This window comes from Macaca thibetana, chromosome 3, assembly GCF_024542745.1.
Source record: "Macaca thibetana thibetana isolate TM-01 chromosome 3, ASM2454274v1, whole genome shotgun sequence".
Lineage (NCBI taxonomy): Eukaryota > Metazoa > Chordata > Mammalia > Primates > Cercopithecidae > Macaca > Macaca thibetana.
This window is the reverse complement of record NC_065580.1, coordinates 1884440-1910995: the sequence shown is the minus strand read 5'-3', so window position 1 is coordinate 1910995 and position 26556 is coordinate 1884440. Positions and strand designations below refer to the sequence as shown.

The 26556-nt window shown below is 56.2% G+C and overlaps 2 protein-coding genes across 3 annotated transcripts in view; both read left to right on the top strand.

The window, feature by feature from the left end:
- Positions 1 to 8424, top strand: part of DNAJB6 (DnaJ heat shock protein family (Hsp40) member B6) — an 84793-nt gene extending 76369 nt beyond the window's left edge. Inside the window, exons 9-10 of one of the 2 annotated variants that reach the window (XM_050785729.1) lie at positions 59 to 265; positions 6946 to 8424. In XM_050785729.1, the coding sequence (XP_050641686.1) occupies positions 59 to 265; positions 6946 to 7028 (290 nt within the window). In that variant the 3' untranslated portion in view covers positions 7029 to 8424. Of the gene's footprint in view, positions 1 to 58; positions 388 to 6945 lie in introns of those variants that run through there. The other variant, XM_050785728.1, reaches the window with a different exon arrangement.
- The window catches only part of UBE3C (ubiquitin protein ligase E3C), a 542607-nt gene that overhangs the window by 291167 nt on the left and 224884 nt on the right, over positions 1 to 26556 (top strand). The gene's annotated exons all lie outside the window — the stretch shown is intronic.

Sequence of the window (26556 nt, the reverse complement as noted above, 5' to 3'; positions counted from 1 at the left end):
CCCTGGAGGGGCCGGCTGCCGCTCACTCACGGCCGTCTCTCTCCCCCTGTGCTTGCAGGTGTGGCCGACGAGGATGCCCTCGCTGAGGAACGCACGCGGAGAGGCCAGAACGCCCTGCCAGCCCAGCCTGCCAGCCTCCGCCCGCCGAAGCCGCCCCGGCCCGCCTCACTGCTCAGACATGCGCCTCACTCTCTCTATGAGGAGGAGGGCGAGCAGGACCGACCTCGGGCACCCGGGCCCTGGGACCCCCTCGCGTCCGCAGCAGGTGTGCAAAGGGAGGCAGCCGAGGAGCAGGCCCAGAGGGAGACTCCCGTGGGTGCCAGAGGACAGCGAGGACACAAACCGCGCCTGTGCTGCTGTGTTCTGACCTGAGCGGGCGGGGGAGGGCGGGGCGGGAGGAGGTGGCTTCGCTCTGTTCCCCTCCCGCCCGCAGCCCCCACGCCACGGTGGCTCCGGCCCCCCACCGTTAAAACGGGGTCCCCGTGTCCTTTACGCAGTGTGTTGCTCCCCAAAGGATGACAGAGCTGCCACAGCAGTGCGAGGTGCTGCTTTTACCGTAGACGTGCCTTTCCGTAGCTTTCAGCGTAGAGCTTGAGGCCTGTGGCTTAGGCCAGGTGGTCTGGTGCTGGGGGGGTCTGCATCTGCTCCTGCCCCTCCGTCAGCTTCACCTTCTCGTGGCTTCTTCTGCGCTGGGTGCAGAACAAAAGACCCCTCAAGTCAGACGTCCTTGTGAAGCGTAGTCTGCCCGTCACCCGCCGTGGGGCTCTTGGCCGCCCTGCCCGCCGCCCCCCTCTTAGGGAGCTGGAGAGTCTCTGAAGTGAGTGCCCCGGAGAAGTTCTGGGTCGCCCTGAGGACGTGCTGTGCATGTGGGCTTGGCCCTGACTGCGTACTACAGCCCAGGGTCTGTTTAGTGTGAACCGTGCATCGGTTGGAAGCATTTGTGCCCCCTCTGGTTCTTACCACTGCACACAGTCAGGGGACCCAGCCGCTCCTGTCGTGCAGGAAGATAGGGATGGCTGATCTCTGGGTTTGGGGGACCTGAGCGGATGTCCTGAGGTTACTTCTGTGGATGTGGGCGGAACAGCACTGTCTAAGCAGGACAGGAGAAGCAGCGGGGAGGTCTCTCCCTTTCCCTTCATGGAATTTTCTATTGAAAAATTAGCCCCTTCCAGTCCTCCTTGGATGAAGCACAGTTGCCGGTTACGCTTCCGAGGAGGACGGAAGGTGCACCCCCAGCCATGAGAGCCTCAGGACGCGATGCCTGTGGGTGGGCCCAGCAGCCCCTCCAGCTGGCTGGCCGCCCACCCTGCTGTGCTCGACTTTGCCATGTGAGTGTGCTGTGTCACTGAGTGATAAACAGAGGCAGTTGCAGGCTGTGTGCACCCAGAAAGAACTCCCCATGCACTGAGTGGGTGTGAGGGAGGCTCCCCAGGATCCCTGCACTGAGTGGGTGCGGGGAAGGTTCCCCAGGATCCCTGCACTGAGTGGGCGCGGGGAAGGTTCCCCAGGATCCCTGCACTGAGTGGGCGCGGGGGAGGTTCCCCAGGATCCCTGCACTGAGTGGGCGCGGGGGAGGTTCCCCAGGATCCCTGCACTGAGTGGGTGCGGGGAAGGTTCCCCAGGATCCCTGCACTGAGTGGGCGTGAGGGAGGCTCCCCAGGATCCTTGTACTGAGTGAGTGTGGGGGAGGCTCCCCAGGATCCTTGTACTGAGTGGGTGTGGGGGAGGCTCCCCAGGATCCCTGCACTGAGTGGGTGTAGGGGAGGCTCCCCAGGATCCCTGCACTGAGTGGGTGTAGGGGAGGCTCCCCAGGATCCCTGCACTGAGTGGGTGTGGGGGAGGCTCCCCAGGATCCCTGCACTGAGTGGGTGTAGGGGAGGCTCCCCAGGATCCCTGCACTGAGTGGGCGCGGGGAAGGTTCCCCAGGATCCCTGCACTGAGTGGGCGTGGGGGAGGCTCCCCAGGATCCCTGCACTGAGTGGGTGTGGGGGAGGCTCCCCAGGATCCCTGCACTGAGTGGGTGCGGGGAAGGTTCCCCAGGATCCCTGCACTGAGTGGGCGCAGGGAAGGTTCCCCAGGATCCCTGCACTGAGTGGGTGTCGGGGAGGCTCCCCAGGATCCTTGTACTGAGTGGGTGTGGGGGAGGCTCCCCAGGGTTCCCTTCATTGAGTGGGTGTGGGGGAGGCTCCCCAGGATCCCTGCACTGAGCGGGCGTGAGGGAGGCTCCCCAGGATCTGTTGTGCACTCCTGGCACTGAAGGGTCTGAGGGCGGTAGGGAGGGCGCACTGTTTGTTGATGGGTCTTTGCAAGGTGCAGGATAGAGCAGGTCATAGCTGTAGTGTCCCTGAACCACTGGGGTGAGGAGGCCACCGGAAGCCTGGCCTGTGAGGAGCCTTGTGATTTCCCAGGCCCCAAGAATGTGGTGCACAGGTGCGAGCCGCCTGGAGGAGCCATGTTTAAAGTGAGGTGAGACTCCTGGAACAGCACCCAGCACAGGCCTGAGGCCACACCCGTATTTCAGAACTGGGCTGGTCTCCTCCTCCCAGCGACTGTGGCTGTGGGCAGGACTGATGTGGGGGGCAGGCGCCGTTCTCCCCGCGCCTCACGGCTTTGCCAGTTAGTCTCCTCGGCTTCCCTGCCATGCACCGTTTCTGAGGGGGAAAGCTGGCTGACTGCTGAATCCCAACACAAACCCTTACAGCAAAGAGACCAGTGATGGCTTTTGTTTCTGCCCGGATCCTCTTTGGGGAGCCTCCGTCCCAGAGCTTTTCCTCTCTTTTTTTTTTTTTTTTTTTTTTTGAGACGGAGTCTCGCTCTGTCGCCCAGGCTGGAGTGCAGTGGCCGGATCTCAGCTCACTGCAAGCTCCGCCTCCCGGGTTCACGCCATTCTCCGGCCTCAGCCTCCCGAGTAGCTGGGACTACAGGCGCCCGCCACCTCGCCCGGCTAGTTTTTTGTATTTTTTAGTAGAGATGGGATTTCACCGTGTTAGCCAGGATGGTCTCGATCTCCTGACCTCGTGATCCACCCATCTCGGCCTCCCAAAGTGCTGGGATTACAGGCTTGAGCCACCGCGCCCGGCCGCTTTTCCTCTCATTTGTTTCCTTTTTAATCGCTTCATGAGATCTTGAAGATACCAAAGTAACCATCAAAGATTTAAAGATGTGATTTTCATACAAATATATAATGAACACATGTCAAGAGACTTTTACTTAAGTTCTTATTGACAGATGACAAAGCTGACTCAATGGATGATTCAGGAAGCTGCTGCAGAGTTGGAGACAGAACTAGAGTGAAATTGCAAAGCAGGGTGGTTTTGGTCTCTGCAGAGGCCATTTGCGACTTACTCACCAACCCCAGGGTGCTGGTGGGTGACAAGAAAGAGGCTGAGCAAGGCTCCGCCCCTGCAGGCTCACTCATTGTATCGGGATCAGAGCACCAGCACCACCAAATCGGAACAACTGTACATGCCTGCAGACAAGGGCATGTGCTAGTGTGGGCATGACAAAGTCACACGGGTGCAGACCCCTTAGCTCCAGCCTGCTGGGTGTGCTGACCAGGGGACTTTGTAGCGGTAACACAGGCTCCTGAGTCAGGAGACTGGTTTGCTGCATTTTTGTGTCACTGAAGGTCTCTCTTTCCCCGAAGCCCCTTGTCACGGAAAACCCATGACTCTCGGCCAGGCCTCTGGGTGCCTGGAAGATCCCACTATCTTTTTGTGGGATTGGCATGTCCTGGGCAAGGTTCCTGAAAAAGGAGTACGCAGTGAGGAGACCGGCCACCCAGCAGTATTGATGGCCCCTGCTTTGGCCTCCAGCCGTCTGACCAGTCCCTGAATCGAGTAGGTCTTATTGGAGCTCCCAGGAGTGAGCGAGCTTCCACTCATGGAGTCACAGCCAGGTGTGCAGCCCCCAGGCCTGGGCGGTTCTAGGGCATGATTTTTTTTAGGCTGGAAATGAGCTCTCACTTGAGATGCACCCCTCAAAATACGGAACGTACTGCTTCTGCAAGAATTTCCCCTCCTTGTGTCTGGTGTGATTGACAACGGGGTGCAGTCAGTGGAAGCAGGAATGTTGGGGAGTACAGGGTACTGGGGGTGCTCCTATCCTGGTCAGCAGAGCGGCGGGTCGGCGGGGAGCGCCTGTCCCTGCTGCGTGGTGTGGGGTTCCCTGGCTGACATTTGCTGCTGTGTGGAGTCCTTAACCCCAGCACTCGCCCTGCCTTAGTTCAGAGGACAGAGGCACTGCCGGGAACCCACCCGATCCTAACTCAGGCTTTGGAAAGGACGAGTGAGATTTTGTGTTTATGAATTCCATACCTACTGTAGGAATATCAAGAACATGTAACTGTTAAAAAAGGAAAAGTAAAATGACTAAACATGAAAGAAAGAGTAAAACAGGTCCTTTACTTTTTTGACTGAGGAAAGCAGCCTGTCCCGGAATGCTGTAGGACGGAATGCTGTAGGACGGAATGCTGTAGAAGGGAGCTCCAACTAAAGATTGCAATCTAACCCTGCCCTCAGCTTTCAACGGCTCGAAGTTTGTCTTTTTAATGAAACTAATTTGTGTATTTATACTTAAGGGTTTTCAACAGTTTCCAGAAGTCCTTTTCTATCAGGACGAATTTTTAAGTAGTCGCTGATGGGAGAGTGTGCCTCTGTGGTCTGTGCCCGAGGCTGGCAGTCCCTCGAAGGTCTGGAGCCCGCGAGCCGGTGCCCAAGGCCATGTCTGTGATTCGCAGGAGGTTCAGGTGACAGGAGGGCCTGCTCTGTTTTTCTCACTTCAATTTTGGACTTTTTTTTTTTTTGAGACTGTCTCGCTCTGTCACCCAGGCTGGAGTGCAGTGGCATGATCCCGGCTCACTGCAACTTCTGCCTCGAGGGTTCTGGTGATTTTCCTGCCTCACCTCCCGAGTGACTGGGACTACAGGCGCCCACCACCACATCTGGCTCATTTTTGTATTTTTAGTAGAGATGTGGTTTCTCCATGTTGGACAGGCTGGTCTCGAACTCCTGACCTCAGGTGATCCCCGGCTTCAGCCTCCCAAAGTGTTGGGATTACAGGCGTGAGCCACCACGCCCAGCAATATTGGAGGCTTGAAGAAGACCGGAAAGGGGTTTCTTTGTGGCGGACCCGCCCCTCGCCACCCTCCCCGGCAGCCCCAGGGCGGTGAGGGTGACTGCAGTGTGGTCACCTCAGGCTTTCCGGCCCTAACTCGTAAAGGACCAGCGGCAGCAGTTGTTTTAAAGGAGCTCCTGTTACTCCCTTTGTTCTGGAGTCTTGGTAAAGTTTGCTTTCCCGAAGCTGAGGAACCTCAGGCTGGGCTGACCCCCCACCCCGCCCCCATCCCACGGGGTCCCTCGGGTCCTGGGGCATGAGGATCCTCTGGGGGACACGGCCTCCGAGAGCTGGCTCTGCCCAGGCCGCGCTCCAGTCAGGGGGTGTTCCCTGCGTGCTCCTCGGGAGGGAGATCTCCTGGCTTCCTCCCGCTTCCTTTCCTTTCCTCTGCGTTTTCTGCAGAGCCGCCTCCTTGCTTTGGAAGCAGGTCCTCAGCGGCCTGGCAGCCGCCAACGGCGCACATGCCCCTCCGTTCTTTCTTTCTTTCCGTAACTTAAGGCACATTTCCTAAAAACGCAGCATGGAACGCTTGGCGGTTCGCAGAACGCGCATCTTGCGCTGCTCCCTCGTAGGGCGATTAGGACGCGCTCGGCTCTAGTGGAAAGCTGCGAAGGTGGCAGCCTCCACAGTGCACAGGCCACAGGCGAGTGGCGTGGTGTGTGGCTGTGGGTGTGGACTGGATCTGCAGGCTTGTCCCCTCCCGTGGAGAGCTGTCGGGGTCCGGGCAGTGCTCAGTGGTGACAGCCACGGCACATTTGAAAGTCCACGTGTGTTTGCCCCACTGTGGTCCAGGACACGCGTGAGCCACACTCAGTGGACTTGCACCTGTGACATGCTGGTCAGCATGGCGGCCGTCAGCTGGGCGTGGAATGCATGTGGTTGGAGCCCGGCACTCGGCCCACCATGATTGTGATTCTCTGGGGCAAGTCCTGACTGTGGGCAGGGCCTGAGGCCCCGGAGAGGGCTGTGAGCAGGCTCCTCCCAGTGAGGCACGATGCCACGATGTGAAGTTGCGTGGGTCTTTGGAGTGTTCTCCTGGCAGGTCGAGGGCCCGTGCGTGTGGGACCCAGGCCCGCCCTGCCTGCTGCCGGCCATGTTCCCTGTGCCCCGTCATGTTGACAATTGTGGCCAAATTCAACATCAGGCCCGTTTCCTGCACCCATGTTGGCACACACTGAGTCCAAGACAATTTCTGCAAAATGAATCCAGAGGTGTTTATTTCTGGCACGTTGGATCAGATGTTCAGAGGGTGGGCGTCTTTCTCCCTGCGCTTCAGCTGGATCAGTCAGTGTCAGCCGTTGGCTTTAGCAAAAGGAAAATGAAAGGTTACTTTCCTCCAATAAGAAATGGGACTTTCCCACGCCGGATGGCACAGAGCCCGCAAACGTGAGGCCAGTCCACGCCAAGGCTTTGCCTGCAGACAGGCTGCACTGCGGCCGGCTGGGGAAGCAGAGGAGACCGCGGACACCCTCCCCACAGCGGGGCGCAGCTTTGCGCAGGCCCAGTGTGCGCTCTGAAGGGGAGCCCAGGGCGGGGTTCCGGGGCTGAGGCCCAGGGTGGGCTTCTAGCTCTGCTGCTGGGCGGAGCTTGGATAGGTGGGAGCCCTCACTTCTCTGCAGGGTGGCGAAGCTCTCTGGGTAGTGTGAGCGGTTCTCAACGTGCACCTTGGAAAGTCAGCTCCCGTTTTGAGGTGCAGGTGTGGCCCAGATAGACGACTTCATTTTGTTGCTTTTTGTTCTTAACATGGGGAAATACTGAGAAAACATGTTTGGCTCTTGCTGGGGAAGCAGTGCTGTTCCGCACAGTGTTTTACAAGCCGTGTTTCCTTAGGATTCAAAGAAGGTGGCAAGAGGAAGAAGCAGAAGCAGAGAGAGGAGTCCAAGAAGAAGAAGTCGACCAAAGGCAATCACTAGACCGGACTCGAGGCGCGCGGTGCACCCCCGGACGCTGGCGCTCCCCCGTGCTCGGCGCGCGGTCGTGCACACGCGCTAGGTAGCGGCGTTGGGGCAGGACTGTCTCGAGGCCACACTCGCTCGGCAGGATTATGCGATCACGGATCAGTCAGAGCAGGGTCAGGAGACGGGGCTGACGGCACGGGTGGCGGGGATAGACTTTTGGGATGCGGCCGCGACTCTCTGCTTCTCTCCAGCGCTCAATCTGCTAGCATTTTCCTCTAGTGCTTCCGGATCCTCTTCATTCTTTTCGGCTACCCAACCGCTCCGCGTGCTGCTGGAGTATTTCTAGCTTTAGGAGTGCAGTAGGGCGCAGACAGCTAACTGAGTAACATTCATGAAATGAGGCTCTTTCCTGTGGCGGCGTAGTGTTTGGAATTAAAGTAATTCAGTGGAGTGTAACTTAGAGAATATCGCAAGTGACACACTGACTCCTGCACCTTTTCCTCAGAGCAATCCCGCCACACCAATAGAAGGCTGTCGTGAATCCCATCAGATGTAAAATCATTCCTTCTGTTTGCTCTTTTAATTTGCATCCTCTGCAGGTAGTCCAAATTCAACTTCAAATATGGTGTAGGTTTTGCTAGAGTCCATATTTTTTTTTTCTCGGATTTTTGCTAATTATTGTTAGCAAAATTTTTTGCTCAGCGGCACCCTCCCCTAGTGTCCATGGGTTAGGGCCGTGCTGGGGAAAACGGGCTGGTATTTACACATGCGCAAAACACCCAGAGACGGCACAAGGAGGTTGAACTAATGTTTCAGTTCGCGAACATTGACTCCTTATGAAAGTCACTTCTAACTAGATGCACCCCCTTCCGGTCATTATTTCATTTGCATGATGTATTGCTTCTTCACTTTTTGTTTTTATTGAGCACGGAGTAGAATTCCAGGGCTGCCTTGACTTCTTCCCTGCACGCTCCCTCTCAGTGACTTTCCTTCCCTTTCACATGAGGATCTGCTGTTCATGTTCCTTTTTCCTTTGTCCTCTTGGACTTGAGGGCATTGTGAAAAGCTGTGATGTGATTTTAAAATGCCAGCAATTTTAATCTAGCCGTGTTGAAGCCGGGAAGTTTCTGGCGCAATCCATGTAGCAGTGACCCAGGCTTGGAAGCCAGAAACAAGTGTGATCTGTGATGTTATTTAACACAACTGTTGCCAAAGAGTTGGCTTTGTTTATTTGGTTTTGGTGGGGAGTGGAGTGGTATTTGATGCTTTCTGTGGACAATGTAACCCTAAACACATCATGTATTTGGTGGGGAGTGGAGTGGTATTTGATGCTTTCTGTGGACAATGCAACCCTAAACACATCATGTATTTTAAGTGCCACCTACGTAAATAAAACATAAGCATATTGAATACAGCTTGCCTGCCGTCCTTTGTAGGCGCCAGTAAGTTGCATTGTTAAGACTGATTAAAAATGAAAGCAATTCTTCAACATTACAATTATGAAGGACAAAGTAGTGTTTTGCGGGCAGAAGTCTTGCTTCTGAAATTCTTCACTGTAAGGTGAAAACGTGACTTTAAAGCTAACACCCCCGGCAGGGCACGGTGACTCATGTCTGTAATCCCAGCACTTTGGGAGGCCAAGGTGGGCAGATCACCTGAGGTCAGGAGTTCAAGACTAGCCTGGCCAACATGGTGAAACCCCATCTCTACTAAAAATCCAGAAAATTAGCCGGGCATGGTGGCGCATGCCTATAATCCCAGCTGCTCGGGAGGCTGAGGCAGGAGAATTGCTTGAACCTGGGAGGTGGAGGTTGCAGTGAACCGAGATCGCACCACCGCACTCTAGCCTGGGGGACAGAGTGAGACTCTGTCTCAAAAAAAAAAACTAACAGGCCGGGCGCGGTGGCTCACGCCTGTATCCCAGCACTTTGGGAGGCCGAGACGGGCGGATCACGAGGTCAGGAGATCGAGACCATCCTGGCTAACACGGTGAAACCCCGTCTCTACTAAAAAAAAATACAAAAAACTAGCCGGGCGAGGTGGCGGGCGCCTGTAGTCCCAGCTACTCGGGAGGCTGAGGCAGGAGAATGGCGTAAACCCGGGGGGCGGAGCTTGCAGTGAGCTGAGATCCGGCCACTGCACCCCAGCCTGGGCGACAGAGCAAGACTCTGTCTCAAAAAAAAAAAAAAACAAAAAAAAAAACTAACAAACACCCCAGCGCACAGATGAGGTGGAAAGCGGCCCTTACGAGGCGGAGCGCACACTTGAGGTGTAAACTCCTGCAGCCTTCGCAGGAAACAGTGAGGCTCCGAGAGGAAAACCTCGTCCACTCGTCCTGCTGGCGACCGAAACGGGGCCACACGTGCGCTCAGTGCTGAGGGCCTGGCGTCCGGCCTTCCTGGGGACTGAGGAAGGCAGTGCAGTAAATCGCCTTGCAGGGGGTTGGGGGGGTGTTTTAAAAACAAGATTAGTCCTTCTCAACTGCTCAGATCCCAGAATCTGCTGCTGAGATTGTGGCGAGGGAGGCAGGTGGTTCGACAGGTTTAGAGGTGACTGTTGTGCCCTCTACCCTGCTCGCTTGACCTCAGGGCGTCCCAGGAGCTGGCCAGGCTTCCTCAGCAGGGACACAACAGAGCCTGGAGCGCCTTCCAGACAAGCCAGGCCACACGCAAGACAGTCTCTTGGCAAAGCTGCCAGAGCCCCGTCTTCACACGGTCTGGCTGCCAGGTCAACCCGTGTCACAGGCGGGTCCTCCCGTCACTGAGAGGGAGAGGCCCTGATCCCAGGAGGAGGAGGGAGCTAGTGTCCATGGAGCCTGGCAGGTGCCTGGTCAGCAGGCAGGTATCTGCTTCTAAGGTGAGGAGGGGTGCTGGGGTCTACCCAACCCCTGTGCCCAGCGGCCCCATCCCCCTAGGGCGTGTTCAGGAGTGGAGACAGAGCCCGCGGCTGCCTATGCCAGCATCTGCTGAGGGGGTGGGGAGGGAGCCCGGGCCCTGGGTGTGCTCGGCAGCTGCTGAGATGATGGTAAGAGGGAGTGCGGCACCTGTCATCGTCACCTTTGTGATGTCCCAAGCAATGGGGGGCCCTGCGGGGGGTGGGGAAGGCAGTGAGGTGGTGGTGGGTGGGAGGCAGGGGGCTGTGGACGGTGCGGCAGGGACTGCAGTTGTGGGACTGAGGTGGGGAGTCCTGGGGGTGTCAGGACCACAATGGGACCTCCTGGCCACCCCACTGCCAGCCCCAGGGCCACCCTGTACACCATTCACCTTTGTCGGGCACGAAGGGCTACAGAACCCACTTTCCGTAAGTAAATACATTTAAACATTCAGAAACATTCACACCCTAACCCTAACCTGGGGGTCCCATGTGCCTTCCCTCATGTGGGTTGCACAGCTGGAGACAGGATCGGAACCAGGACATGGCACCGTCACCTGGGAGAGCGCTCTGCTCTTTTGTTCAGAGGCCTGGGAAAGTGGGACCATGACGTGAATAACCACACCTGAGGTAAACACATTTGCTTTTGTTTTTGTTTGTTTTTTTGAGATGGAGTCTCACTCTGTCACTTAGGCGGGAGAGCCGTGGCACCATTATCACACCTCAGAAAATTGGTAATTCCCCCACGCTGGCTGCTTGTCAGCCCATTTTCAGAAACTATTTAGTTGTATTCTTTTCTTTTTTGAGGGAGAGTCTCGCTTTGGCACCCAGGCTGGAGTGCGGTGGTTCAATCATAGCACACAGTACCCTGACCTCCTGGGCTCAAGCAATCCTCCCACCTCAGCCTCCCAAGTCGCTGCGGCTACAGATGTGCCACCATGCCTGGCTAATTTTTACATTTTCTATAGAGACAGGATTTCACCATATCGTCCAGGCTGGTCTCAAACTCCTGGGCTCAAGCAATCTGCCTGCCTCAGCCTCCCAAAGTATTGAGATTGCAGGTGTGAGCCACTGTGCCTGGCCTGTCATTTTTTTGTTTTTTTTTTGCAGGAGACTGGAGTTTTATTGTTATACAAATCAGTCTCCCTGGCCTGTGATTTTTTAAAATTTGACTTCAGTCAAGACTACACACTGCATTTAGTTGTCATGTGTATTAAGTCTTTGTATGCTTTTACCTTTTATTATGAAAAATCTTAATGTCCAAATTGTGTGTTTGGAACAGGTAACTGTAGGAATGAACCCCTCTCCCCCACCCAGAGGTGCACAGCGCCTGCCCCTCTTGTGTATCTGCACCCCCTCCCCATCATGTTTTTTTGTTTTTGTTTTGAGACAGAGTCTTGCTCTGTTTCCCAGGCTGGAGTGCACTGGTGTGATCTGACTCACTGCAACCTCTGCCTCGCGGGTTCAAGGGATTCTCCTGCCTCAGCCTCCGGAGTAGCTGGGATTACAGGTGCCCGCCACCACGCCCAGCTAATTTTTGTATCTTTAGTAGAGACAGGAGTTTCACCATACTGGCCAGGCTGGTCTCGGACTCCTGACCTCAAGTGATCCACCTGCCTCGGCCTCCCAAAGTGCTGGGATGACAGGCGTGAGTCACTGCGCCTGGCTCCCATCCTGTTTTGAAGTCAGTCCTGGGCTATGCATGACTTCATCTGTCAATATCTGACCTGCCTTTCCTCCAAGCTTCTTGGCTGGAATTCTTCGGTAAAGATGGATTTTCCCTTATCCACTGCTTGGGTCCCAGAAGTACAGTTTCTGCTTCAAAATGCCCCGCACATTCTTGTTTTTCTCGAGTCCCAGCGTCTAGAGCGACCGGCTGGCTCCCTGGCTCCTCCGAGGACCCCGAGGTGACCAGCGGCTTTGTCTAGTTCCATCGTGAGCCCACAAGCGGTGATTGCACTTGTGGCGTTCCACGGTTGGGGCCATTGCCTTTGGAAGCTCGGATGGCTGCGTCTTGGGGCGATAGACAGACTCCTCGGTGCCTGCAGTTTGTGCTGGCCTCAGGGCCTCGGCTGCTCCGGGTCCTGCCTGGAGATGCCCGAGGCTGCCTCTGTGGACGGAGGGAGAGAGTATTTTTTAAAGAGAAAATTCATATTAGGATATATAATATAAAGGATTTGTGTTAATATTTCCAGTTCAAATTTAGGATTACAGGGTTTTCACTATTTGGATTTTATATCAGATTTTTTATTTTACTCTGAGAATTTAAATTCTTTTTTTTTTTTTGAAATGGACTTGCTCTGTCACCCAGGCTGGAGTGCAGTGGCATGATCTCGGCTCACTGCAGCCTCCAACTCTCAGGTTCTAGTGATTCTCCTGCCTCAGCCTCCTGAGTAACTGGGATTACAAGTGCCTACCACCATTTTTGTATTTGTAATACAGATGGGATTTTACCATATCAGCCAGGCTGGTCTCAAACTCCTGGTCTTAGGTGATCCACCTGCCTCAGCCTCCCACGGTGTTGGAATTACAGGCATGAGCCCACCATGTCCAGCCAGATTTTTAGTTTTTTTTTTTTTTTTTTTGAGACGGAGTCTTGCTCTGTTGCCCAGGCTGGAGTGCAGTGGCGCGATCTCAGCTCACTGCAAGCTCCACCTCCTGGGTTCACGCCATTCTCCTGCCTCAGCCTCCCAAGTAGAGCTGGGACTACAGGCGCCGCCACCACGCTCAGCTAATTTTTTTGTATTTTTTAATAGAGCCGGTTTCACTGTGTTAGCCAGGATGGGCTTGATCTCCTGACCTCGTGATCCACCTGCCTCGGCATCCTAAAGTGCTGGGATTACAGGCGTGAGCCACTGCGCCCAGCCAATTTTTAGTTCTTAATACATAACATAGTTACTTGATATATAGAAAATAATATAATTAAAAAACTAAAAAAAAATAAAAAAAATTCAGAGCTCTTCAATCCTTTCTCTTTCTTTCTTTCTTTTTTTTTTTTTTTTTTTTTTTGAGACAGTCTTGCTCTGTCGCCCAGGCTAAAGTAGAGTGGTGCGATCTTGGCTCACTGCAACCTCTGCCTCCTGGTTCAAGCAATTCTCCTGTCTTAGCCTCCTGAGAAGCTGGGATTACAGGCGTGCACCACCATGCCCAGCTAATTTTTGTATTTTCAGTAGAGACGGAGTTTTGCCATGTTGGCCAGGCTGGTCTCGAACTCTTGACCTCAGGTGATCAACGCGCCTCGGCCTCCCAGTGCTGGGATTACAGGGGTGAGCCTCCGCGCCCGACCCCATGGTTTTTCTTAGGCCATGACACTGGGATGTGTAAATCTTGAGAAAATCCCTCTTGGTGTGGCTAAGTCAACAACTCGGTAGACCCTTAGCTTCATTTATTTCCTTTTACTTTCAGCGTCTAGGATTTAAAAAATGTTTGCTGTGAACGTGTTCATGGTTCCAAAGCAAAATTCACAAACAAGGCGCCGTCAGGGGAGTCTGGCTTCCGTGCCTGCCCCTCCCCCCAGCGGGCTTTCATTTCCATTTGTTTTTTAGCTTCCATTTCAATACATTAAACATAAACAAAAATTACTTTTATTTATAATTTAATTAGATAATATTTAAATAAGCACGAAGCAATCCTTCACTCCTGCCTTTGCTTTTCCTTCCTGGGCGTCTGGAGGGCTGTGCGCCTCACCGGCCGAGCTGCCGCGTTCTGGACCTGCCCCTGCCCTCCACGAGCTGCTCACCTGGATCCTCTGCCTCCTGCGATCTGAGAGGCATCTGGCCTAGAGGCCAGAGGACCTGCAGTCACACATCTCGGCCCAGCACAACCCGTGCGTGGGGCAGGAGATGCGGGTCCCTCCTCTGGTGTGGCGGGAGCCCCGTGTGCGCCTGGTGGTCCTGCTGGAGATGCTGAGTGCGGTCACCATAGAGGTGCTGGGGCCGTGCTCCTCCAGGGTGCGGAGGGTCTCTCGCCTCTGTGCTGGCCCTTCCACTCTCCGAGACTGGTAGCCTCATCTCCCACTGCCTTGCTGTCCAGTGGCATCTGGGGCCTGGAGTACCATTCGTGAGTGGCTGCAGAACGCCGGCCTCCTCATCCTGTTACTCATCCTGCCTTTATCAGCTTGCTGTCTTCCGAAAAGAAGCTTTCCCGAGTCGAGCACGGTGGCTCATGCCTGTCATCTCAGCACTTTGGGTGGCTGAGGCAGGAGGATCCCTTGAGCCCAGGAGTTCCAGACCAGCCTGGGCAACTAAGTGAGACCCTGTCTCTACAAAAAAAAAACATAAAAAAGTTAGCTGGGTGTGGTGGCACATGCCTGTAGCCCCAGCTACTCGGAGGCTGAGGTGGGAGGATTGAGTACACCCAGCCTGACCACGACACTGTGCTCTAGCCTGGGCAACAGAGTGAGACCCTATCTAAAATAAAAAGAAAGTATTCCCTTATTGACTGGACATTGGGTTATACTGAAATGCACCTTCTACCCCATATCAAAAGTATTAATTAACTGGAGTGCACTGAGGGCCAAGCCCCAAGAGAAAGCCACGCCACCAGGGAGCAGTCGAAGGAGTAGGTCACGGTCTGCTCGGAGAAGAGGCACTCACTTTATTAACTTTAAGTATTTTATTTCTAAATGTTGGGAGTAAAATCAACATACAGGGAACACATGATCATTGGTAGAAAAACCAGAAATGCAGATATGAAAACATAAATGATCCTTACCACCTGGAGACCTTGTCTTGGTAAACACACACCAGTCTGTGCCTTTGCCCAACTAGATGCTGGGAAAGACTTCACATCAGGAAACAGAGACCTCCATGAATATTTTTGTGGCACAGAATTCCTTTGTATTGAGATGAATTGATCACAGCCAAGTGCCATTCTTTTTTTTTTTTTTTTTTTTTGAGACGGAGTCTCGCTCTGTCGCCCAGGCTGGAGTGCAGTGGCCAGATCTCAGCTCACTGCAAGCTCCGCCTCCCGGGTTCACGCCATTCTCCTGCCTCAGCCTCCCGAGTAGTTGGGACTACAGGCGCCCGCCACCGCGCCCGGCTAGTTTTTTGTATTTTTTAGTAGAGACGGGGTTTCACCGTGTTAGCCAGGATGGTCTCGATCTCCTGACCTCGTGATCCGCCCGTCTCGGCCTCCCAAAGTGCTGGGATTACAGGCTTGAGCCACCGCGCCCGGCCCCAAGTGCCATTCTTACTCCTGCAGGCTGACTTCCTGTGGCTGACTTCCTGTGGGCTGACTTCCTGTGGCTGAAATCCTATTTATGTTTTTGCTGCTTCTGGGGAGATTCTTGTTCCTATAGGGTCCCTTACTGGACTTGTCTGTTTTCTTTGGGGCAGATTCCCAGAAGTGGGATGGCCATGTCAAAGGTCAGATGAGCGCTCATCCCTGCAAGCTCCTCCCCACCCACACTCATCCTCCCCACAATCCCTCATCCCCATCAGTGCTCCTCTCCAGGAAGTCCCCCTCACCCACACTCATCCTCCCCACGACCCCTCATCCCCAGCAGTGCTCCTCCCCACGAGGGCCTCTCCACCACACTCATCCTCTCCAGGAGGTCCTCCCTACCACACTCATCCTCCCCACGAGGGCCTCTCCACCACACTCATCCTCTCCAGGAGGTCCTCCCCACCCACATCCTCCCCACGAGGTTCTCCCCACCCATACTAGTCCTCCCCACAAACTCTCATCCCCAGCAGTGCTCCTTCCCACGAGGTCCTCCCCCCCACACTGGTCCTCCCCACGAACTCTCATCCCCAGCTGTCTTCCTCCCCATGATCTCTCATCCCCATGGGCTCCTCCCTGCGAGCTCCTCCCCACGCACTCCTCCCCCTGCCTGCCCTGGTCCTTAGGAGGGGCCCTGCCCTCCGTCCCTCGAACTTCCGCACTCTGCAGGGGGTCGGTCAGGGGCAGCTTCACTGCGGCCCACACTGGCTGTGGACAGAGCAGGGTGCCTGGAAGGCGTCCCTAGATTCATATTTTAGAGGTTTCTGACAGTTTTTTTTATTTGGCAAAGCAGCTTTCTATTGCATCTGGAACTCTCCCAGGCAAGCCCTTTGGTTGCACCGAGGAAGGAAGGGCCACAGCCATGGCTCTTGGCAAGTGAGGCGTGGACGTGGCCTGGCGCCGGCAGGAGGCCTCAGCCGTGTGGGTGCTGCGTCACTGTGCGGGGGCTCTGTACGTCCTGATGAGGCCACTCCCGCGGCTGCAGGGCTCTTGGGCATCTCAGAGGGCGAGGGCACCAAGGGGCTGGGCTCCAGACGCTGTCCTGGCATGCAGGCGTGGGGAGAGTTGGGGTGGGTGAGCACCTGTGGGATTCTGGGATGTTATTAGGGGATGGGAGCACCCCAGGAAAGATGAACTTCCCGAGTTTGGGTGCCTTGGGTCACTCATCGCTGGGGTTTGAGTGTTCCCGGTGAGGTGCTGCTGTTCTGTGCCCAGGCCAGGGGGCGCTGACGCCCCGGGGACTCCTCAAGAGCAGGCCCTTGCGGTCCCTGGGCGGTCCTGAGTTTCTCCCCGTGCTGACTTTGTTTCTTCTCAGGAGAGGACAGAGCGGGGTGCCGCATGTAAGGTGTGGCCGCTGGATGACACAGGAGGAGCCCTGCTTCGGGGCGCTGCCACTGTCACTGCTGTGCTGCGTAGGGGCCAGAACCCCCAGCCAGGGGAGGTGCAGCCCAGCCTGCTGTTCAGCTGGGCAGGAAGTGGGCAGGGGCCAGGGCTGCCTCCCAGAGCTGGGCAGGTGGTGCCTGGTTTACAAAACCCAAATTCAGGGAGAATAGAGACCTGACCTGCAGCTTCAGATCCACACCTAGGCCGGGAGAGGTGGCTCATGCTTGTCATCCCAACACTGCGGGAGGATCCCCTGAGACCAGGAGTTCCAGGCTGCGGTGAGTCGCACCCATGCCACTGCACTCCAGCGTGGGAGACACCATGAGCCTTGTCTTTAAAACAAACAAACAAACAAACAAGTAAGATCCACACTGATGCCTGTTCTCCACTTCTCTCCACAATGCTGCCTCCTAATGAGGTGGGTATCTGGGTCCACCCCAGAAACCCTGAGGCTGGAGGCAGAGGGGAGTGTCAGCAACCCTGGTGCCTTTCATCCTGGAGGGTGGAGGGAAGAGCATGGGGTAGGAGGGGCAGGTGGGTGCACGAGGGGACCCCAGGTCAACAGTCTGTCCTGAGACCCTGCCCTGAGCTGGGGGAGGGTGCACCTGGGTTCCACCCTTACCTGAGCGCCCTGAGCTCAGGCTCCACCCACGCAGGGGCAGTGCTCACCCAGACAGCCCAGGAACCTCTCTGCCCTAGACTGGCCCAAGCACCTGCTGGTCCTGAGCAGGGGGAGGCGATGAAGGGCAGTAGGCTTTGCAGAGAAGAGGGGCGAAGGCCACTCCTGTTGCCTGTGAAGTAAACTCGAGCATGGAGCCCCCTGTGAGCCTAGAGGGCCCTGGCTGACTGGCGCGTGGGTCTGAGGCAGCCCAGTTAGTACTGTGTCCACCTCTGCTGTGGGGTCCAGCTTGCTTCTCCTCTAGGCCTCCCTCGAGGGTGCTGCAGGGAGAGCCTGGCTGGCAGGTGACTTCCGGACACCCAGACCTGCAGAGCCCCAGCCCCTCCACCCGCTTGCTTGGGAGCAGCACGTGGCGTCTGCCACTCTCCTGCCTCTGCCCTCTCCCTGGGAGGTGCCCGCTCCATGTTCCAAGCCACTGTGCTTCTCCCTGCGCTCACATGGATCAGGCAGGAAGCAGAGGCAGAGGACAGAGGGCTCCCTGCTCTCAGGCCCCGCCTGGGTGTACTGTCCGGAGCAGAGGGCTCCCCCATCTGGGCCCTGCCTGGGTGCAGTGTCCCGGGGCAGAGGACTCACCCCTGTTGGGCTCACCCGGGTACAGTGTCCTGGGGCCTATCCACGGACGCTGTGGGGCCAGGGCTTCCCAGGGCTGCTCCCCTCTGGTGGACAGAGATAGGGGGCGTGGGCGGAGCCCGGGTGAGGGTAGGTCGGGCTGGGTGAGTGCTGGCTCACTTTCCCCCTTCTTTTTCGTAGTAATACTTTTTTTCCTTCTTATTTTGGGGAACATATAGGCTATGATGAGGCTCAACTCAGCCGGATGTTTGTGCTCCCGTGCTCACAGCGGCACTGGCCGCAGCAGCTGGGGAGGGAGTGGATCCCGCGTGCAGTCGGCGAGACGGACGTGCTCCCTGCGCAGTGGGGCTGCGTTCAGTTCTCCGAGGACGGGCTCTGACGCGCTGCCTGTGGACCAGCCCTGTGGGCACTAGGCAGGTGAGACCCGCCGGTCAGGAAAGGATGGGTGCTCTGTCCTTGCACTCACAGGGAGTCCCACGGCCGCCAGATTCCTTGAGGCAGAAAGTAGAATGGGGGATGCCAGGGGCTGGGGAGGGGCTGGGGAGTTGGTTTACTGGGGACAGAGTTTCAGTTTAGGGAATGGGAAGTTCTGGAGATGGATGATGGTGACGGACACCAAGCAGCTCTTCATGCGGCAGAACTAACTGTGCACTTAGGAATGGGAGAAATGGTACATTTCCCGTCACGTGTATTTTACCACAGTACAAAATTATTAAAAAATAAAAAGATGAGGCTTAGCTGAGAGTTGTGTAACTAACAGCCCCCAGACAGAGCAATGGATGACAGAATCGAGAGTGCAGGGACAGGCTCCCGTTACCTCCTTCGCGGGTGGGAGCCCGGTGCCCATCTGGCTGCCCACGGCCCGCTCCTCCATGCAGCTCCCCTGGGCACGACCTCCGCCGCATCAGGGTTCCTTCACCTCCGGGTTCTCCTGACCAAGAACGTTGGGGCCGCAGGCAACGGTCAAGGTTGGCCCGAGAGGAGGAGGCGGGTGGTGGGGACAAACCTCTCTGTAGGGAAGAGGTCCAGGAGCTGCCTTGGGACCCGGCAACCCCCTCCCAGCTGGCGGTGAGCAGGGACAGGGAGGCCAGGTCCGTCACCTGGAGCAGATGGACACGGCCCAAGGATGTGGCTGGGGAAGGAGGGAGAGCGAGGTGGGGCACCTGGCTGGCAATGAGGACCAGCCTTCATCCCTCAGGGCCCATCAAGGGCAGAGCTTCCTAGATGTCGTGGGAAGGATGGTGGCACGTCCTGGACCCCGTAAGGGCAGCACAGGTCCCAGGAGTCTGGCACTGAACTGGGCAGTGCCCCGCCAGAAGTCGAGCTGGGGCACAGTCTTGGAAGCAACTGTGTGGGTTCCCCTCTGCCAGGCTCCGAGGCTGTGACTGGACGAGCTCCCGGGGGCCCTCTTGCCTTCACGTTTGCGCTGGCTTCCATGACTGGTGCCTGGCGTCCAGGTCGCACAGTGGCAGATGGGGGGTTGGGGTGGCCGTGAGATCCCTGGGCCCCTGCCACCCTCGTTCCCGGGCCTGGCAGGGACGTGTCTCCCTGGGGCTCACACAGTCATGCAGGCACTTGTTGGGGGCTCACACAGGATGGGGGTGCAGAGCTGGCCAGCGCGGTGCTCTAGGGCTCCCCGTGACTCGCGGGCACTGGGCCGCCTCACTGCACATCTCGAGCTTGCTGATGGGGGTCTCCAGGAGAACGCACCCCTTCCTCCGGCCTGCCTCCTCCCTGCAAAAGGCCAAATCTTGCCTTGTGCGGCTTTTGAGTAAAAAACTATCATAATGGAGGATTCTAAGAGGTGTTTTGACCCAGATTCAAACCTGCAGTGGAAAACAAATTTTTTTTTTTTTTTTTTTTGACGGTCTCGTTCTGTTGCCCAGGCTGGAGTGCAGTTATGTGATCTCAGCTCGCTGCAATCTCCGCCTCCCAGGTTCAAACGATTCTTACGTCTCAGCCTCCTGAGTAGCTGGGACTACAGGCGTGCATCACCACGCCCGACAAATTTTTTATTTTAGTAGAGACGAGGTTTCACCATGTTGGCCAGCTGGTCTTGAACTCCTGACCTCAAGTGATCCACCTGCCTTGGCCTCCTAAAGTGCTGGGATTACAGGTGTGAGCCACAGTGCCCGGCCAGAAAACACACCTTTAAAAAATCGGGTCATCCTTTTCCTCTAGAGGAGCCACCATGTGTGATGCAGTTTGCTGTAGGGACCCACCTGGGTGGACCTGTCCCGGATCTCCGTCAGGGTCTGGCCGTGAACTACCTGGCATCTTTGCTGAGGCCTGGGGTGCCCTGACTGGCTCCCTGCCAGGGAAGGGGGCCTGGGGACCCCCAGGGGCTGCTGAGGTGAGGGGGGCCAGGACCCGGCTGGGCAGAGTGAGTGGTCAGGGTCCATCCCGGGCACAGATGCGTGGGTGTTCACATCAGGGGCTATGGACGGGTGTCCCCAGCAGAGGGAGGAGGGACAAAGGGGCCATTCCAGAACCGTGGGCTCAGCACAGCGGGCATAGGGCTGGAGGGGCCCTGTGAGGGGAGCTGTGAGGGGCGGGCGGCTGTGCTGGGGACTGACCTGCAGTTGAGGAGGGAGGAGGGGCAGAGCACTGTGCCACCCAGGGCAGGAGAGGGCCCAGGCACCCAGCAGCCTCTATGACACAGGATGGCCTGGGAGCCGCGTGAGAGCCTTGTGGGAGCTGTGACCCGCACGGAGTCAGGGCCAGGCTCCTGCACCCCTGGGGAGTGGGTGCCCAGTGGGGCTGTGGTGCTGGGGTGGGCTATCCTGGGAGGACGGTGTTGGTGGCGGTGGCTGGGAGTGAGGGCTGGTGGGGCTCCCTCTCTGCACCTCTGCGGTCTCTGTGAGGTGCCGGCTCCACTGAAGCCCGTAGCCTTCTCCTTGGTGAAGGCAGCTCACACCAGTTGTGTGAGGCAGGGCTGCACCTGCTGGGCCCCCAAAGGCAAGGCTGGGACGTCTCAATGGGCTCTGGTGGCCAGGTCTTCTCCAAGTTCCTTGGGCCAGAGTCTGCTGGGGAGACCTGAACTATTCCTACTGTCCTGGGCCTTGTGGGGACGCAATGTGGGGATGCTTCCCTCTCTGCCCATGGGGTCCACCCGGGGAGCCCAGCCTGTGTTTCAGGCTTCCCCCAGTCCCAACGTGGGCCTGGTGCATGTGTCACCGAGGGAGCCTGTGGGCGATCTCACCTCCAGTCCACAGAGGGAAACGCCTCGGACCCTGCGGGTGAGGCTCTGCCCCAGGGACCCCTCTGGAGGGACCTGGATTGCCGGGGCCTGAAGTGGCCGCGGCTGGCGGGGACCAGGTTCCCTGGGTGCTCTCTGCACCTGGGAGGGACATCCCAGGACATCCCCAAGTCTCACTGGGAGATCTGCCCACAGGGATGACAATACTGGTGATTGTGAGGCGTGCAGTCTTCCAGAGCTCATGGAGTAATTCTGGGGTGCTGATCAAGGTCTAGCTTGTGTGAGAGCTGGGGGCCACGACGAGGGGCATGGCGCACCCCATAACAACAGCAGAGGCATGGCCGTCAGTGCTGGGACAGGGAGTTCTGTTTGCTGTCAGGGCCCAGAGACGTCCAAACCCTTTGGAAAGAGCTCACAGCTCCCAGGGTCTCCTCAGGCTCACGGAACCACAGGCCCAGTTTCCAGATGACCAGCAGAAGCTGCCCTTCCTTAGGCTTTTTCTGGGTTCGCTGCCATTGGCCCCGTAAAGGAGGGGCCTCTGTTTCATTTGAGGATGCTGAGCAGGGTGAGCTTCTAAGCATCTGGGCTCATGGATCCTGCAGCCCAGGCTGCTTGGCACGTCGTGGCCAGAGCTTAAATTGTGGCTGACTCAGCCCTGTTCTCAGCTTAGTTAAAACTTCATGCAGCTGCCAACTCAACAGGCTGCTTATGTGATACTACAGTGAATTAGACAGCGCGAGGGGAGGACCACATGCTGAAGACGCTCAGCTTGGACCTTCCCAGGATGGATGTGGCTGGTCTGCTGCCAGCTTCCTGGGGGTGCATGGCTGGGCGGAGGCACCGTGGGTAGTGGACCAGGCTTCTCCAGCTCCCAGGACCTCCCCTCGGGGAGGACCGAGCCTTAGGGTCCAAGTTTTGGGAGTGGGGGCAACCCCTGTCCCACACAGTGATCATAGCAAATACGGATGGTGGACCTGCTGTGTAGCTTGGGGAGCTTGTACCGGGTAGAGGAAGCTGACTAAACATGTTCATGTTGTCACGGACCCCTCATGGGACTCCCCTAGAAAATCATATTCCTGTTTGGCCTGGTTATACACAAACAGACGTGGCCTAAGGGCAGTGTGTAAATATAATGTTTGGTCATTTGTTCATTCACCTGTCCATCCATCCATCCATCCATCCATCCATCCATCCATCCACTCATCCACCCACCCACCCATCCTCCCATCCACCCATCCTCCCATCCACCCATCCTCCCATCCACCCATCCATCCACCCATCCATACACCCACCCATCTACCCACCCACCCATCCTCCCATCCACCCATCCATCCATCCATCCATCCATCCATCCATCCATCCGTCCGTCCGTCCGTCCGTCCATCCATCCCTCCCTCCCTCCCTCCCTCCATCCATCTATCCATCCATCCATCCATCCATTTGTCCCTCTGTCTGTCCATCAGTTCATCCATCCATCTATCTGCCTGTCCATCTGTCTGTTCATCCATCTGTTCATCCATCCACCCATTCATCCACCCACCCACCCGTCCACCCATCCATCCATTCATCCATCCATCCATTTACATCTATCCATCCACCCACCCATCCATCCACCAACCCATCCATCCATCCATCCACCCACCCACCCACCCATCCACCCATCCATTTGTCTATCTGTTTGTCCATCAGTTCATCCATCTATCCACCTGTCCATCTGTCTGTTCATCCATCTGTCCATCCATCCACCCATCCATCCACTCACCCACCCATCCACTAATCCTCCCATCCATTTGTCCATCTGTTCATCCATCCATCTATTCACTTGTCCATCTGTCTGTTCATTCATCGTCCATCCAACCACCCACCCACCCACCTGTCTATCAGTTCATACATCCATCTATCCACCTGTCCATCTGTCTGTTCATCCATCTGTCCATCCATACATGCATCCATCCACCCACCCACCCATCCACCCACTCACCCATACACCCATCCATCCACCCACTCCCCAATCCACCCATCCATCCACCCACTCACCCATCAACCTATCCATCCACTTATCCATCCATCTGTCCATCTGTCTATCCATTTGTTCATCTGTTCCTCCATCCTTCCATCCATCTGTTCATCTGTCTGCCCATCTGCCTGTCTATCCCATTCATTCATTGATGTGTCCAGTACATGCTGGAATGTTGGGGACAGAGAGCTCTATACATTGTCATCCTGCCCTGAAGAGGGGAAAGGCAGAATCAATCACCTCCAACCCACCCTTGTCAGCCCTCCACAGGCCAGTGGAGGGGAGGACTACATGCTGAACATGTTCAGCTTGGACCTTCCCAGGATGGAAGGAAGGATCAGGGAGCTTCCTGAGTGGGTGTCGGCGGGTGGAGGTGGGCAGGCTGTCTGGACGAGAGTGGCCTGAGCCCGGTGTGGGCCTGTGGGTTGGAGGTGAATATGTGGGAGGGAGAATTCTGCATGCATCAGGAAGAGGCGAAGCTGGCCTGGACGTGAATGGGCGGCTTCTTCCCCACACCTCACCCCTTGTGCTGCCTGTGGAGTAAGCCACGGTGGCCAGCGATGGGCTCGCCCTAGGACCACTGTCCATGCCGAATGGTGGCAGCCACGCCCTGGGAGCGCCCCCTCCTGCTGTGGCATAAACACAGCCAATGGACAGAGAGAGCTGGTCCCCAGAACTCGGCTAAGTGTGACAGAGCTCAAGCCTGGGGGCAGCGAGGCTGCTGCACGGCCCACAGGACTCTGTCTTGAAGCAAGACTGTTGCCATGACCGACTTCAGGTGCCTACATACTGAGGTGTTCCTGTAGCACAGACGCCCCAGGAAGGATGCCTGTCACACTCCCCAGTGGTCACAAGTTTCCCAAGAGAGTCAGACGCGGCCAGCTGCATGTGTCCCACCTTAAACATGTGTGCACAAGACCCCGGAGCAGGTGTGAGCGCCACTGTCGTGCGGCCACTGGAGACATGGCTTCCTTTCCCAAGTCCCTGTGAAGTGTTTGTCTGAGGAGCTGGGTCTGTCAGCCTCTCTCTTCGACCTCTCAGCTCTCTTGGCCTTTGGGGTGGGTCTGCATAGACCTGCCCACCACGGGACAGAGGCCTTCCCACAAGGAAGGGGCAGCTGCTGTGGGACTGCCAACGTCTGTCTTTCTTGCCACATGGAGGGTCACCTGTCACCCAAGATCACCTACACCTGATGGGTCACCTGTCACCCGACAAGATTACCTGTCACTGATGGGCCACCTGTCACCTGAGGTCACCTGTCACCTGATGGGATCACCTGTTCCCTTTCGGCCCTCTTTGGCTCCAAGAGGCCGTGGGACCTCAGGTGTGCATCTGCCCTGGAGTGGTTTTGTTGTGGTTGGGACATAGCTGTGTCCATTTCTTCTTGTCCCTCATCCCCCTGGGACCAGGCCTTGGGAAGCAGACAGCTCTGAACCCCCAGAGCCATGAGCCAGTGCAAAGTCGGGAGAGAGCAGCCCATGAATCTCCAAAGGGCAGACCATGACCCGCTGAGCTCCCAGCGCTCCCTGCATCTTGGTGATTCCTGCTACTGGCTGCTCCATCCTCTCCAGGGCGGGCTGGCCTCGTTGTCACCTGTCAGGCACAGCAGATATCCATGGCAGGTGTGAGGTGAGGAGAGAAAACAGGACCCCACAACCCTGAGCCCTCGAAGAGGCTGCTGGAGGGACAGGGCTGCTCTGCAGAGAAGCTCTGAGGTCAGAGCTGTCCGAGTTTGCAGGGACAGGTCCTTGGGCCAAGGATCTCACTTTCAGTCAGCCACATATGCGTCTTGCAGCCCATCACCCACACAGAGAGTGCGAATGGCCCAGTCCGGCCTGCCTGCCTCATTCAACTGTACACTCCAGCAACATGGACACCCACACCCTCCAGCCCCCCTGAGATCCCCAAGTCCTGTGCAGGAGAATGGTGGTCCCTGAAGACATGTCCACCTGCTGACCCTTGGAACCCGTGAGCATGCCTGCCCGGGAGGCCATCTTTGCAGATGTAACAAGTTAAGGCCTGGAGAGGAGGTCATCCGGGACTGAGAATGCCAGCGAAACCCAACGACAGCCGTCCTTAGAGGAGAAGGGGGAGGGAGACTTGAGACCCAGATGGGGAGGACACGTGGAAACGGAGGCAGAGATGGGAGGAGTGTGGCCACAAGCCCAGGGACGCCTAGAACTGCCAGAAGCTGGGAGAGGCAGGAAGGAGTGTCCATCCTGAGCCTCGTGACGGAGCCGGCCCCGCCCACACCTTCCTCCACTTGGGCTCTGTCCTGGCGGTGCAAGGAGCCCCTGGGCACGCGGGCGCCCCGCTTTAGAAATTCAGTTTAGAAGGTGCGCCTGTTCATCAGTACCCAGGCATCCCAACTTTTAAAACCCCAAATCAAATATTTTATGAAAAAATTTCATATGTATGGGTAGCTTCGTGGGAACTTTTATTTATTCACGTGAGACTCCAAATGCTTCATGCAAAACAGCGACAAACAGATTGCAGGGCGGAGATGGCATTTTACAGTGCAATATTTTCAGTGGCCACAGGAGGGCGCGTCTATAAAAGAAAACAGGACTGTGCGCAAGTGACCCACTCCACTCCCACCCGAGGCACGCACACACACGCATGCACACACACGCACACACACACGCACACATGCACATACACACAGTCATCCACCCACATAGGCACACACAGACACGTACACAGACATGAAGTAACCCACCCACACATGTACACTCGCATGCACACACGCACACACACATGCAGTCACCCACCTTCACGTGCACACTCACACATGCCCGCACACACACACGCACACACATGCACGCATGCACATCCACACGCACACCCACACACATGCACACTCACATGCACACACACACATTCATGCACACATGCACATACATGCAGTCACCCACCCACATGTGCACTCACACATGCATACATACGCATGCACACACACATGCACACACATGAAGTCACCCACCCACACATGCACCCCCAAACCCCCATATCCCCATGGCCACCTAGTGGCATTAATTAGTCTTATTTTAATTATGTTCAGGTTAATCAAGGCTAAAATCGACTTGAAGGGTGAGGGGCCTGAGTGCTTACGTGGTCCCATCGGTGGAATAAAATAATTAGTTTTAAGGCAGAGTGGGGAGTTTTTCTTGTTCAACAGTTAACATTCAGTCTCACAACCTTCTAAATGACATATCAAAGACTTCGCAAGTACACAATTTTAAATGATAAAATCAGGTTGTACCAAAAGTTCAAGGTCACTTTCTTCCCCCAACACTCCCATGCCAAAAACATTTCTACTCAAATAACATTTGACAAATGGTAATTTGCGTTCTTCTGGGCTTATAGACAGCAATAAAATCTACTGTTAATATTTTTAGCACTTTCTGGCTAAAATAATCCCATAACCCACTGAACCATGCAGCACCCCCATAAGTGGTGGTAGAAGGAAAGGTCAGGGCCACCAAACCTATTGCACAGCTGCTGAAGTCAGCCAGCCTGGTGGCTGGGGAGCGAACGGGAGGCACTTGACGACATCTGTCTGGGAGTTGTTTTTTGAAGCTTTTGTCAGAACATGCAGCCA